Raw genomic sequence first — 13,453 nt, forward strand, 5'->3', positions numbered from 1 at the left:
CATATAATGTACTGGTGAACTGAAAAATTATTTGCGGTCTGAAATTGGGAAAAGCTGCTTTCTCCATTGTTCCTTGGTTTTTTTTTTTTTTTTTTTTTTTTTTTTTACATCTGGGGGTGTGTGTACAATTTTTGTTTTAAAAAAAAAAAAAAAAATTAGTTTTTCTTTCACGACATTCCGGGAGCCAGAACGCATTTTTATTTATTTTTTTGGTCAATTGAGCAGTGTTTGGGCTTAGTTTTTGCAGGACATGCTGTAGTTTTTATTGGTACATAATAACTGATTAAAAAGTTGTGTTACTGTGCCCCATGCACACGCTCCTAATTACAGCACGTTTTTACGGGTCCATGGACTTCTATTGGCCTTGGGTACCTCCCCGTATGCTTACGGGAAGGTGCCCGTGCCGTTGAAAAATATAGAACATGTCCTATTTCAGGCCGGCACGGGCAGGCCCATAGAAGTCTATGGGGCTCCCGTAATTATGGGTGACTACGTGTTTGCACCCGTAATTACAGGAGCGTTTCTAGGCGACGTCCGTAAATAGTCACTGTCCAGGGTGCTGAAAGTTATCGGTAACGATCGGCAGTAACTCTCAGCACCGTGGACAGAAACTACTGATCACAATATAGATCAACCTGTAAAAAAAATAAAAATAAAATAAAACGTTCATACTTACCCAGAACTCCCTGCTTCTCCCAGTCCAGCCTCCCGGGATGACGTTTCAGCCCATGTGACCGCTGCAACGGTCACATGGACTGCCGCGTCATCCAGGGAGGTCGGGCTGGATGTCGAGAGGGACGCGTCATCAAGGCAGCGGCCGGGTAAGTATGAATTTCTTTTACTTTTACCTCGGAAAGGGCTGTCCCTTCTCTCTATACTGCACTTTTTTTTTTTTTTTGACCGCGTTCACCATAGGCTATAAATAATAATTTTACTATATTCTGCGGGTCAATGCGATTTTACGGGGATACCATACATATGTAGTGCGTTTTTTGTTTGTTTCTTTTTGTAAAATTTATTTTTTGCGTGTTTTTTGTTTTGTTTTTTTCAGTCAAAGCTGTGTAAGGGCTTGCTTTTTGCAGGACGGTTTCTAGTTTTTATTGGTGTTTCGGGGTATATGCGAGTATTTGATAACTTTTTATTCTATATTTTAGCAGGGGTGGTGAACAGCGATTGTGGCATTTTATCTTTCTTTGCGTTCATCGTGCAGGAAAATGAATGTTATAATTTGGGTCTTCACTAACGCGGTAATACCAAATATGTGTAATTTTTTTTTAATGTTCAATTTTTCTCTAATAAATGACTATAGGAAAAAAAGCGGCTTTTGTAGTTAATTTTTTTTATTCCACATTTTTTCCAACTTTTTTTTTATGCATATTTTTGTCCCACTAGGGGACTTTAACCCCTTTAGGACACAGCCTGTTTTCGCCTTGTGGACACATTATTTTTTCAAATATGACATGTATAACTTTGTGGTAATAACTTGGGAATGCTTTTACCTATCCCCTGTATACAGGGGTGGGCTATCTAGTGGAGCACTATATACAGGGGTGGACTATATGTACAGGGGGGCTGTGAAACACTATATACAGCGGTGGACTATATGTGGAGCACTATATACAGGGGTGGGCTATATGTGGAGCACTATATACAGGGGTGGGCTATATGTGGAGCACTATATACAGGGGTGGACTATCTGTGGAGCACTATATACAGGGGTGGACTATATGTACAGGGGGGCTATATACAGGGGTGGGCTTTCTGTCGAGCACTATAGGTGGAGCTATTTGTGGGATACTATATCTACAGGGGTGGGCTATATACTATATAGCCCCCCTGTAGCTATAGCCCACCCCTGTATATGGTGCTCCATAGATAGCCCACCCCAGTACATAGCGCCCCCTGTAGATAGACTCTCTCCCCCCCCCCCCTCCTGGTAGGTAAAGTCCTCGTCCCCCCCCCCCTTTATTACAATAAATAAAAAACAAAAAAACTATTCAAACTCTCCTTATTCCCGCTCCCACGCCGTCCGGCAGCCATGGAGACCTGCTCTCTTCTGCGCAGGTCTCCTGGGGGTTGAACGCAGTGTCTATGAAAAGCGCTGATTGGCTGGGCAGGATTACTTTTCTTGTCAGTCAGCGCCTTTCATCGACGGAAGCTTCACTGGTACAAAAGGTACCAGTTGCTTCACTCGTGGAAAGGCGCCTGAATGGCTGGGCACGGAACATGCCCTGTCATTCATTGCTTCTAATTGTACCTGTGTCCTTGCGACACAAGTACAATTATAGTGCAGGAGGAAGTGGTGCTGGCACCCCCCTCTAAGCTGCGCCCGGGGCACATGCCCCGCCTGCCCCCCCCTAGCTATGCCCCTGGATTATGTGAATCCACGTGTGGGGATGGGTGCAGCTGGCGGCATGTATATGTATTTTTTTTTTTTTTTTGTGTCTAAATTTCATACACCGGATCCCATCCTGCAGCAATGCCCTGCTTTTGCCAATTTGCAGGGATTGGCTGATGAGGGTCTTGGGAAGGTGCCTCTGATTTTTTTTTTTCGCACCGTCCCACATGCCACGGTTTTTTGTTTTTTTTTGTCTTTTAGAGATTTTAACAGGGGTACTTATACTATGAAAACTGGTACACAAGTTGTACCCCTGATCAAGCAGTGGGTACAGGAGGTACCTCACTATCTTCCCTGTTGTGGACAGGTTGGGGGGACAATTTGGGGGCTGTATTGTCCTGTCCTTCCCCTCATAAATCGTAAGTGTGTGAATCGGACACAGGATACAAACGGCTTGTACATTTTTATCCCGTACCTGGCGCGCTTATTTGGTAAACATTGGCGAAACTTCAGCTTGCCCTTTAAGTGCACCAGGGACTCCTCTAGATATTTATTTTTAAGGGGTGTAGACTGATGAAAAATGTTGGGATAAAATGTTAATATGGGGCCTAATTTTAAAGTCTATCAAAGTTTAGGTCCTCCGCAGGGGGGCATTGGGAATTGTCACTAAAATGAAGAAATGTATGGAGAGCCTCAAAGCGGGATCTGGTCATAGTACTGCGGAACAGTGGACAATGATAGAAAATGTCCGTGGGCCAGTAGGATCTCACTTCGGGCTTTTTAGTGAGTTGAGGACTAACCGCCAATACCTGTGCATTTCTTCACAATTAGACGGTAGCCACTGATTGGCCTGGGCATGAAAGGAGTTGGGGTGTTCTGAAATAAACTGCTGGGCGTAAATGTTAGTTTGATCAACAATGAGCTGGATTAAATTGTCGGTCAAGAATAATTTGAAAAATCCAATAGGCAGCCCTTCTGTCTGTACGTGAATGTCGTCCGCAGCAGTAAATTCTGGGATTTCGTGGGTGTAATTGGTTGGAGTTGACCAAACACTGCTGACAGTACCAGGGTCAGGCAGATCGGCAGTTTCAGGGTCAGGCAGAACCTGGGCACTAACCCTCCTGCGACTACGAGGAGGTTCCACATTGTCACTGGAGGAGGGGGATGAGAGCAAGAACTGTGGTTCCTCACCACTCGCTGAGTCCGTATCCGACGCGATCATGGCATACGCCTCTTCAGCGGTGTAAAGTCTCGGTGTGTGTGTTGCCTAAACTCCTGACCCTAAATGGTCTGCAAACATTTGGTGCCCTTTGTGGTAATAATAAGTCGGTCTCGTTCGTTCCCCTTCTTATGCCTGCCAACCACCAAAAACAGGCTTCCCTGAATGGCAAAATCTTGTCTTAGCGCGCATGCGCCCCTCGTGTAGTCCGACACCCTTCCTTACTTCGTCTGTTTACTCAAATTTGGTTACTGTGCGTGCGCCGCTATGATGTCCCATTGTGTGCGTGCATCAGAACAGGACATCGATGCGCAAGCGCAGAGTTTCGTATGTGCTGAGGGGAGGGGCAGTCAATCAAAAGTAAGGAGGCAGGGTTAACTCAGAGGCTTGAGGAAAGAAGATATGACTTTTATGCTAATTGGCATAGTGTGGGAACACTAAAAAACTGAATACTAAAGGTACAGAGCCTACTTAGTAGATAATTATAGGTTACATAATGATTTTTCACCCACTAGTTAAATAGGTGAAACGCTGGTGACTGGTTCCCTTCAATAAATATAGAGCTGTCTGGCAGGAAGTGGGAGGCAGGGTGTGCTGTAGAGTGCGCTACTGGAGCTTAAGATACTGGGTTTTCCTCAGCCTTGCCCATTTGCAGGAAGGGGTTGTTACTGTACATCCCTTTTAGCAGTGCATTCCCGCAAATGGACATACAGTATTGCTCTGAGGATGAAGCAGGCACAGGAGCTGTGCGCGCTTCGTCTTCAGCGGGTTTCTGCTGTAATATATAGCCGACATCCCACTGCAACGGCGGCGATCAGTTATCTCTGATCGTCACCGTTTAACCCCTGAAATGATCTTCTGATCCCCAGTACAAGTCCCCAGGTAAGTGTAAAAAAAAAAATAGGAATAAGTGAAAAATGTTTTAGATTGATTTTATTACGTAAAACTTATCGCCCGGTTTCCCTGATCAAGTCCTTTATAATTAGAACAAAAATGAAGAAAAAAAACTAAGTAATGGGTATTGCCACGTTCGTATCGGCCTGACCTATAAAAATGTTTATCCTGCTCGGTGAACACCGTAAAAAACACTGGCAGAATTTCCTTTTTTGGCCATAAAAAATGGGATAATAAGTTGCAAGTACCCCAAAATGGTACCGATAAAAACTAGAGTTTGTCACGCAAAAAAACAAGCCCTAGCACAGCTCCGTCATCTAAAAATAAGTTATGTCTCTCGGGATATGGTGACACAAACATTATTTTATTTAGAAAATAGTTTTTATTGTGTAAAACGTATGAAAACAATATAAATTTGGTATTTAATCTTATCGAACTGCAGAGTAAAGTAAACATATTTATACTGCACACAGAACACCACTAAAAATTTATACAAAAAACCAGTGAATTTCTGTTGTCTCCTCACCTCCCAAAACACAATGAAAAACATATAAATATAAAATCGCATGTACCCCAAAATTATACTAATAAAAACTACTGCTTGTCCCATGAAAATCAAGCCCTCACACAGCTAGTCAACCGAAAAGTAAGTTATGACTCTCGAACGCAATAATGCAAAATGGCCCAGACTAATTTTATATGTGCAGCAGTTCTTCACCTAAAACCCCACGTCATCATTTGCTAGCCCCCACTGGTAGACAGTGGCGTAACTACCGCCGTAGCGACGGGGCCCGTGGCATGAGGGGGCCCGTGTCGCCCGCCGGCACGGGCCCCCACCATGGCCACAGGCTCCGCTAGCAGCCGCTATGGCTGCTACAGCGGGACGCCACTGAACAGTACGGCAGAGCAGGGAGGTATCTCCCCACTCTGCCATTAAACAAAAGACATGTATCCCCTCTCCACAGGATATCCACAGGACAGGGGATACATGTGTGATCGCTGGCAGCGATAAGGAGAACGGGGGAATGAAAGTCCCCTGAAGTTCTCCATCACAAACCTCGGACTTCCGGGGTCTGTGTCGGCAGCTCCGTAGAAATGAATGGAGCGCCGGTCGCGCTTGTGCTCATGCGTCACCAGCGCACCTTTCATTTTTATTGACCTGCGCAGACGCCGGAAGTCCGAGTTCAGTCATGGAGAACTTCAGGGGACTTTCAGTCCCCCGTTCTCCCTATCAATGGCAGCGATCACACATGTATCCCCTATCCTGTGGATAGGGGATGCATGTTATTTGTAGGACACACTATAGGTCGCATTTTTTTTTTGGGGAGGGGGGGTGCGCTGTATGGCGTTCCCTACAGGGGGGGGGCGCGCTGTATGGCGTTCCCTACAGGGTGGGGGGGGGGGCGCTGTATGGAGTTCCCTACAGGGGGGGGGGGCGCTGTATGGCGTTCCCCGCAGGGGGGGTGCTGTATGGCATTCCCTACAGTGGGGGCTGTATGGCGTTGGCGCCATACAGTCCCCCCCTGTAGATAACGCCACACAGTCTACAGGGGGGGTGCTGTATGGCGTTATCTACAAGGGGGGGGGCTGTAAAAAAGGCACTATCTACAAGGGGGGGGGGGGTTGTGTGACACCCAGGGGAGGGGGGGCCCCAAGTCAAAAGTTTGCTATGGGGCCCAGTCTTTCCTAGTTACGCCCCTGCTGGTAGACCTTGTAAATGCAGTGGAAACTATGCCATTTTGTGGTCTGTGCTACATATGGGGCAAGTGAAGAAGTCAAGGATTAGAAGTGCGACTCCTGAACCCAAAAAAACTGGCCTGTGCATAAAGGATTTGTTCAAAGCGTACGTCCCTATCCATGGATAATTAACTATTATTAATTTACCCCATTATTGCATCATCCTATTATACCCTGATATACTTCTCACAGCTTACATATACCCTGATGCACTCCGCACAGCTTACATATACCCTGTTTTACTCTGCACAGATTACCTATGCCCCCACAGTATCAACTGAAACACCTGTAAAACACTAAACAAAACTACTACCAGGCAAAATCTACGCTCTAAAAGCTAAATGGTGCACCTTCTGGGCCTGGCAGTGTGCCCACACAGCATTAATGACCATATGGGGTATTGCTGTACTCTAGACACACCCCATGAATTAAGTGGGTTCTCCAAAGTGGCACAATCTGAGCACAACACATTGGGCACTAAAATAGCTTATCTGTGGAAAATGGCAATTTTCAATCCAACATCTGTGTACTAATTTCTGCAAAACCTTTTGTGGTGAAAATGCTCGCTACACTTCTAGATGAATTCCTTGAGGGGTGTAGTTTCCTAAATGGGGTCACTTCTTGGCTAGCGATGGAGAGCCTCCGACTCCAATTAAAATACATGAGGCAGAATTTTGTGGGCCTGTTCCGCTGCATAAATTCTGCACTGGGGACCCTTGACGTTGGGTTGCGAGCTTTGCGTATTTTGGCCAAAATAACAACTAATACCCCATGTTTCATGGATATTTCTTACTACGTATACTACACTTTTTTTCAGGACGCAGCCGGGTCTTATATGCTGGGAGGGCATGATGTGCTGGCGTTTGGTTTGGAATGCAGAGCAGCCCGCTTTAGCTAACACTAGCGGCGTTACAAATAGGCTGTTATTCGGCAAGATACGCCATGCCTGACGACCAGCACATTATCCCTCCACGTATTACACATAGTACTGACACCCCATGTACTATTCACAGCACTGACCCCTATTCATCACATTTATTTATTTATTTTTATTACATTATTACACACTTTCATACATACATATTTATTTTTTACCATCCATTCACACCCTAGCACTACACTGACACTCATTTATCGCACACCTTTGAGCACTTAGTCCGCCACTCCCCTCAAGACTAGTGGGAGGGGCTATCACTATTTAATGCACACTCCTTCTGCAGCATTCTTTGACCCGTCTGCGTCCTGATGGGAACGGGTTTTCACCCACCCACCTACCTAGTGAGTATGGCCTTTTTTGTGGTTTTGATGATCTTTATGTCCCATTTTTTCTGTTTGTGTTTATAAATTCTGCCATGTGAACAGGGCCTAAAGTCAAGTGTAGTACTTGGACCTCAACCACCCTTCAGTGAAATGCTTTAGTGTGCTGTCCATTTTTTTTTTTTTTTAAATAGCGGATAGCACACTGACCTATTCATTTCTTAGGCCATGCACACTTCTATTTTTCACGGAACGGACGCACGGAACCGTTAAAATAACCGTACAGGTCCTACTTCTGTTTGTTTTATGCAGGTCAGTCTCTGCCTTTCTATTCATTTGGTCTGTTAAAAAAACTGACTGCATGGGAAGCCATATATGCAATACATAAAAATCCCAAACATTTTTCCCTGTAAAAGTCGCAACAAATGAGAATTTGCTTTGTTGCCATATTTTGAGAACCATAACTTATTTTTCCGTCTGTTTGCAAGATGAGCTGTAGTTTTTTTTATATTGGTACAGTTTTTGGGTTCTTAGCAGTATGTCGTGATTTTTCATGGGCTTCGATTAAGCCCTGCCTCTGGCAGGAGCACAGAGATGGCAGACATGGCTGTCATGGAAGCCTGGTGGCCTAATGAAGGCAACAATCGGTTCTCCACGATCACGGGGAGGGCAATGGGATGTTGGAGTGGGCTTAGTGACCGTCCTCTAACGTGGGGTTCAATACTCATTACAGTGGAGTGTCGGCTGTATCATACAGCCAACACCCCTGTGACCTAGAGCTCACGGGCTGAGTCCGCTCCATCTATTTTGACCCGCTTCCCGGCTACGACGCAAGTATGTCAAATATCATGAAGAGATTAACGCTAAGTCTGCTTTAAAAGGACATTAGCTTGTAATCTGACTCTACTTCACACGAAGACACTGTGGTGCTGTTTCCATGTTGGCAGTGTGAATTAGGTTGTATGTGACGTTTGTAAGCAACTGCTTGAGTGTGATACTGGGAGAGGTAGTGGTTTACTACCATGAGGAGCTGCTTAGGACATCTACAAAAAGGGCCCTCTTGCCTTACTCTTGGGAGATACTGTGGGGTTGTTCCTGCAGTGATCCATGGAGACGCAGTATTTAACCCCACGCTAATATTATACGCAAGCGGTTCAGGGTGGGACTCCTGCATTCGGTTGATGTCCCTGGCCTCGCATTGACTATGCTTATAACTGCTTTACTGTACAGTAATAAAGTAACCAATTGTCTCCTTATTGCCGTACTGCAGTATGGCTTTATATAGAGATATAGATAAATCTTTTATAAATTTCTCCTGGTAGATATACTTGGGGTTGCCGCCTTTTTCCCCCCAAATAAAAATGTCCATGTTTACAAGAATTAAGAGATGTGGCTTTTGCGTGTGAAGCTACAACCCACACTTGTCGATCTGTTTTTTGTCCTGTGAGAAAATAACCATAGAAACAAGATTTGGCCACAATATGAATTTTTGTGTTGGCCCCAAAATCGAAAACCCTTAAAATGTTACTTTAAACCCTATAGTGACCTTTTAATAGTTTAAAATACAAAGCATTGTTGTCTCTAGGCCTAAAAAAAACAAAGAAAAAAACCTTTTCAAAATTCTTGTAGCAAAACAAAAACATGAGAAACGCTCCTTCATGGCTTCTATAACCAGCTGAAAAAAATTGTGTGAAGGTAACCTTACTGCATTAATTTTTTACAAGGGTTATTCTATGTTGCATCATGCAGGCGTGTAACTACATGCTACAGAAGTCTGATGCTTAATTGTCAGACCATACTGAGTGCTGTTCTGCGTCTTTTTTTTTTTTTTTTTTTTTTTTTTTTTTTTAGGCTGTGTTCCCATGGAACCGATTTCTCTGCTGCCTGAGGCAATAATTGAAATGGCGCCCCTAGGTTTCGATTGACCTCCCCCTGGCTGTTCTACATCACTGGCAGCCTCCTCCAACTCTTGCAGATGCACTGTTGCCTTATACCAGCATGCACAGTGCAGCCAGTCAAAGTACACTTCGCTGCACAGTGTTAGCCCAAGTAGTACAAGGCAATGGTGCATCCAAGAAAGTTGAAGACTGATAGTGATGTAGAACAGCTAGAGGGATGTCAATCAAGCATGGAAAGGTGGGTTTAGAGTTAGGGCTATGTGACTCTTCAGGATAGCGGCACCGCCATATGACCCTTTAATGAGTTATTCACAAAGTGTGCGTCGTTTTGAAAGTTTGATTTTATAGGTTTTGTTGCGTCTGAAAAAAACATACAGGGGATACATGTATACAGCACCAGAACAAATCTTTCGTGAAACCCCTGCCATATAGGTTTGTATAGCGTAAAACTACAGCTCACCGCATGACCTGAACAATGGTAAGGATATGTTGGGAGTTGCTGCTTCACAAAAAAATCATACCACACGTCCTCTTGCTGCAGATCATATACCATAGATCATATGACTACAGTACTGATTAGAGGCAGAATAAACCTTTACATTAAGTGATTCACCGGTGATGTCTTTTCAGATTCTAGTTGTTTAGTCTCTCTTTTCTTCTCCATCTCGTCCAGATCTCTATGATGAGTTCTCCCAGCCACAGCCTATTTCTGCAGTTTGATGCTCAGATGTCTTTAGTTTCTCACTTTTCAAACATTTCTGCGGGAAGATAAAATTCTTATGCTGCCACACACTATGCCCTAATGGTGCCCCATTTATAACCCCCTGTAGATGGCGCCCCACATATAGCTTACCCAAGTAGATATTCCCACTCACACTTTTGGGAAAAAAAACCAAAAAACTTTACTACTCACCTTGATCCCGTTCCAATGCTGTCCTGTGTCAATGCAGTCCTGCTCTCTTCTGCGCCTGTCTGCTGGGGCTGAACGGCGCAAGCGGCGCAATGTCATTGGGTTGCTAGCGTCGTTGAAAGGTTCTGATTTGCGGGGCAAGTTATTCTGCCCTGCCAATTGGCGTCATTGTAATGAAATTGTATTTGCGTCCTATAGATGCAGGTATAATTGGTGCAGGAGGGGTTGGCGGCAGTTTTCAGTTGTTCCGCCCCCTCAGAGGCAGCAGACCGGAAGGTGCGGTTCTTCCCTCCCCATCAGCAGCAGCCCTGTTCTCTCCCAGCCTGCCCCTGCTATTGCTTTCCCCGCCCCTCCTCCCCATTAACAGCGGCGTTCGGCAATTAACGGAGCTAGCGCACTGCAATAGTGATTTTTCAAATGATGTGCGGTTTGGGCGGCCATTAGCCCACTGGGAGCCTTGGGCCATCGGCAGGCATCCCAAACCGCCCATATGATAATCCGCCACTGGTTCCAGGACTGACACGCTGCGTGATTCTTACGCAGCTTATCCGAACTGTGGGAACCCGGTCTTAAGGGTTTTTCCCCAATACCACGTCCCACTTTTTAGGAGGAGCTTGAATGGAGCGATGTCTGTCCCATAGACTCTGAATAGAGCAGCATTTGAGCATTGGTAGCGCCGCTCCATTCAAAGTTTTCCTCCTCGCTGTGTTCGTGCTGTGAGAAGGAATAGGGAGCTCGGGAACTCCTGTTCGAGTGATTGGTGTAGATAGGTGAATAATTTCAAATGTAGGGAAAACCCCTTTAAAAAATTCACTTGCAATTTTGATCCTTTTTCTTACAGCCAACTTGGATCAGGTCAGTCATTTGTGTTAATAAAAGGTACTTCTCCATGGTGATTTGAGTAGTGAGCTGCCACACTGGCTTCAATATAACTCAATAATGGAACTAGGCCAGTCCATGCGGCAGCTTACAAATAAAAACCTTCAGCTACTCTGCCAGCTCTCACCTCTTGTACACTTTGTAGAGGTGCTTGATGTAATGGCACTTTATTGATTAACAGTAGTGTTAAAATAAAAAAATAATAAAGAAAAAAAGCTGTCAAATCACTAACCTGATCAATGTTTTTGCTAGAAGTGATATTTCTACATAGCAAATAATTTACTTGTAAGTATAGTAGAAAAAAAAGACTTCTGGCATTTGAGGTATATGTATGTAAATCCTTCCCATATTACTGGACCTTCTAAATAAATTTTTTTTTTTCCTCCCAATTTAGGACCGCTGAAACCCTTGGATTTGACTTTTAATGTTGACCGTGTATCTGTCTTGGAGCAGAATCTTCAATCTGTATTGCTTTATTATGTTAACAAGCAATATTCTTCCTCCAACATCACCTGCATTTGTGCCCTGGAAATCACCGATAATGAACTTGCAAGCCCGATCTGTCCTACAGTCCCCCACACATTTGAATTCCAGCTCCGTAACAGGCAGAGATGGGTTGAGATTGATGTAACATCTTTCCTTCAACCATTTGTTTCAAGCAGAAAAATTATTAATCTGTCCCTTAATTTGACCTGCCTTTGGAACAAGCATCACCATGTTTTTGAGATTATGGGACCTTTGCAAGTTACAAGATCTCCACCATGTCTACTTCTGTATCTAAATGACACAAGCAACAAGGCCTATCACCGGCGAAAAATGCATGTGGAGCCAGTAAATTGGTCTAGTGAACACCTTCTTTTGCACCTAAATGATCTGCAAGAAATCATACCAGCAACTAAAGTGTCCCGCCATCGTAGAGGCAAAGATGTTGAAATGAACAGCCCAACTGTAGAATCGATGACTTACAACTTCAGCAAGCTTTTTAAGGAATTTGTGTACCATCAAAATGAATGTGAACTTCATAAGTTTCGACTTAGTTTCAGTCAGTTGAACTGGGACAAATGGATCCTAGCACCACATCGGTACAGTCCGGATTACTGTAAAGGAGATTGCCCTAGGATGGTCGGCCATAAGTATGGCTCTCCAGTGCACACCATAGTTCAAAATATAATCTATGAAAAAGTGGACTCCTCAATTCCTCGGCCCTCCTGTATCCCGTCTGAATATCGACCTATGAGTGTACTTACGATTGAACCAGATAACTCTATTGCTTATAAAGAGTATGAAGATATGATTGCCACTAGATGTACATGCCGTTAACCTTTCTTTAATGCTTCTTTAGTCTCATTTCCGACTATGTTTCCCACGCCATCAGGTTAGATAGTAAACCAGGAGCGCTGATGTCTCAAAGAGCACCTGTCCCCTCTCTGGACATTTCTGTTTTTTAGTAAGTAATTGTATTCCCCATGAAATAGCATCTCTGGAGCATCTTTTCTTCGAATTTTGCATTGTGACGTTCCTATGAGTCCTCCTGGAAATGTATGAATAAATTGAGAACTTGGTGTAACCAGGTGGGGGTGTCTCCCAACACAGATTGACAACGTCCAATAAGTGCTGACAGCGGGAAACTAAAGGGACACACCCCTTTTTAAAAGGGGAATGTGAACGGCCAGTTGTAAATTTAATCCTAAAATACTGGGCGGAATCCTTGTACAATGCAGAGTCTTAAGAAAAAATGTGCAAGAATTGTTTCATGGGGAATACAAGTTTCGACTAAAACAGACCGGTCAGGAGGGGTGACGGGTCTTGCAACCATGCAACATCTAAAGAACTTAGACGTATATAATGTTCCCTTTTCTGACAAGTACACTGCTCTCCAATAAAAATGGAGACCAGCCAGCATGTGCAGTGAGGAGACTCAAGGACATAAGTTGAATGTTTCTCACTTTAAAAGATATTTTAATGCTGCAGTGTTGTAGATTTTAATACCTAAAGGTCCCCATATGCCAAGGAGGAGGTTTTAAGATTGCTGATGTCACTTTTTAAATCTTTTTAAAGAGCAGGTCAAATGGTTGTCCAGGGGACAACTGCCTTCCTTCCGCGATGGTTTTTGGGGAGAAAAGTTGTCTGAATTTTTAGACAACCTCCTTTATACAACACGGTAATAATGCCCTCTTATGTGCATTGTAACTAGCGCTATGTATTATTGCACTTTTGCTAAACTAACTAGACCAAGTTTTTTTTTTTTTTACATGTAAAGTGGTAGCATTTTGGATGTTTCGAAGTAAAAAATAAATAAAAAAAATGGTAGATGGGTATGT

General features: G+C 44.0%; 1 protein-coding gene across 2 annotated transcripts in view; it reads left to right on the top strand.

Annotated features, from left to right (window-relative positions):
- The window catches only part of GDF9 (growth differentiation factor 9), a 32,914-nt gene extending 20,345 nt beyond the window's left edge, over nt 1-12,569 (top strand). For both annotated transcript variants that reach the window (XM_075860002.1, XM_075860003.1), the window contains exon 2: nt 11,527-12,569. In XM_075860002.1, the coding sequence (XP_075716117.1) occupies nt 11,527-12,452 (926 nt within the window). In that variant the 3' untranslated portion in view covers nt 12,453-12,569. The remainder of the gene's footprint in view (nt 1-11,526) is intronic.
- The last annotated feature ends 884 nt before the right edge of the window (nt 12,570-13,453 follow it).

The sequence above is a fragment of the Rhinoderma darwinii genome, chromosome 3, assembly GCF_050947455.1.
Source record: "Rhinoderma darwinii isolate aRhiDar2 chromosome 3, aRhiDar2.hap1, whole genome shotgun sequence".
Taxonomy (NCBI): Eukaryota; Metazoa; Chordata; class Amphibia; order Anura; family Rhinodermatidae; genus Rhinoderma; species Rhinoderma darwinii.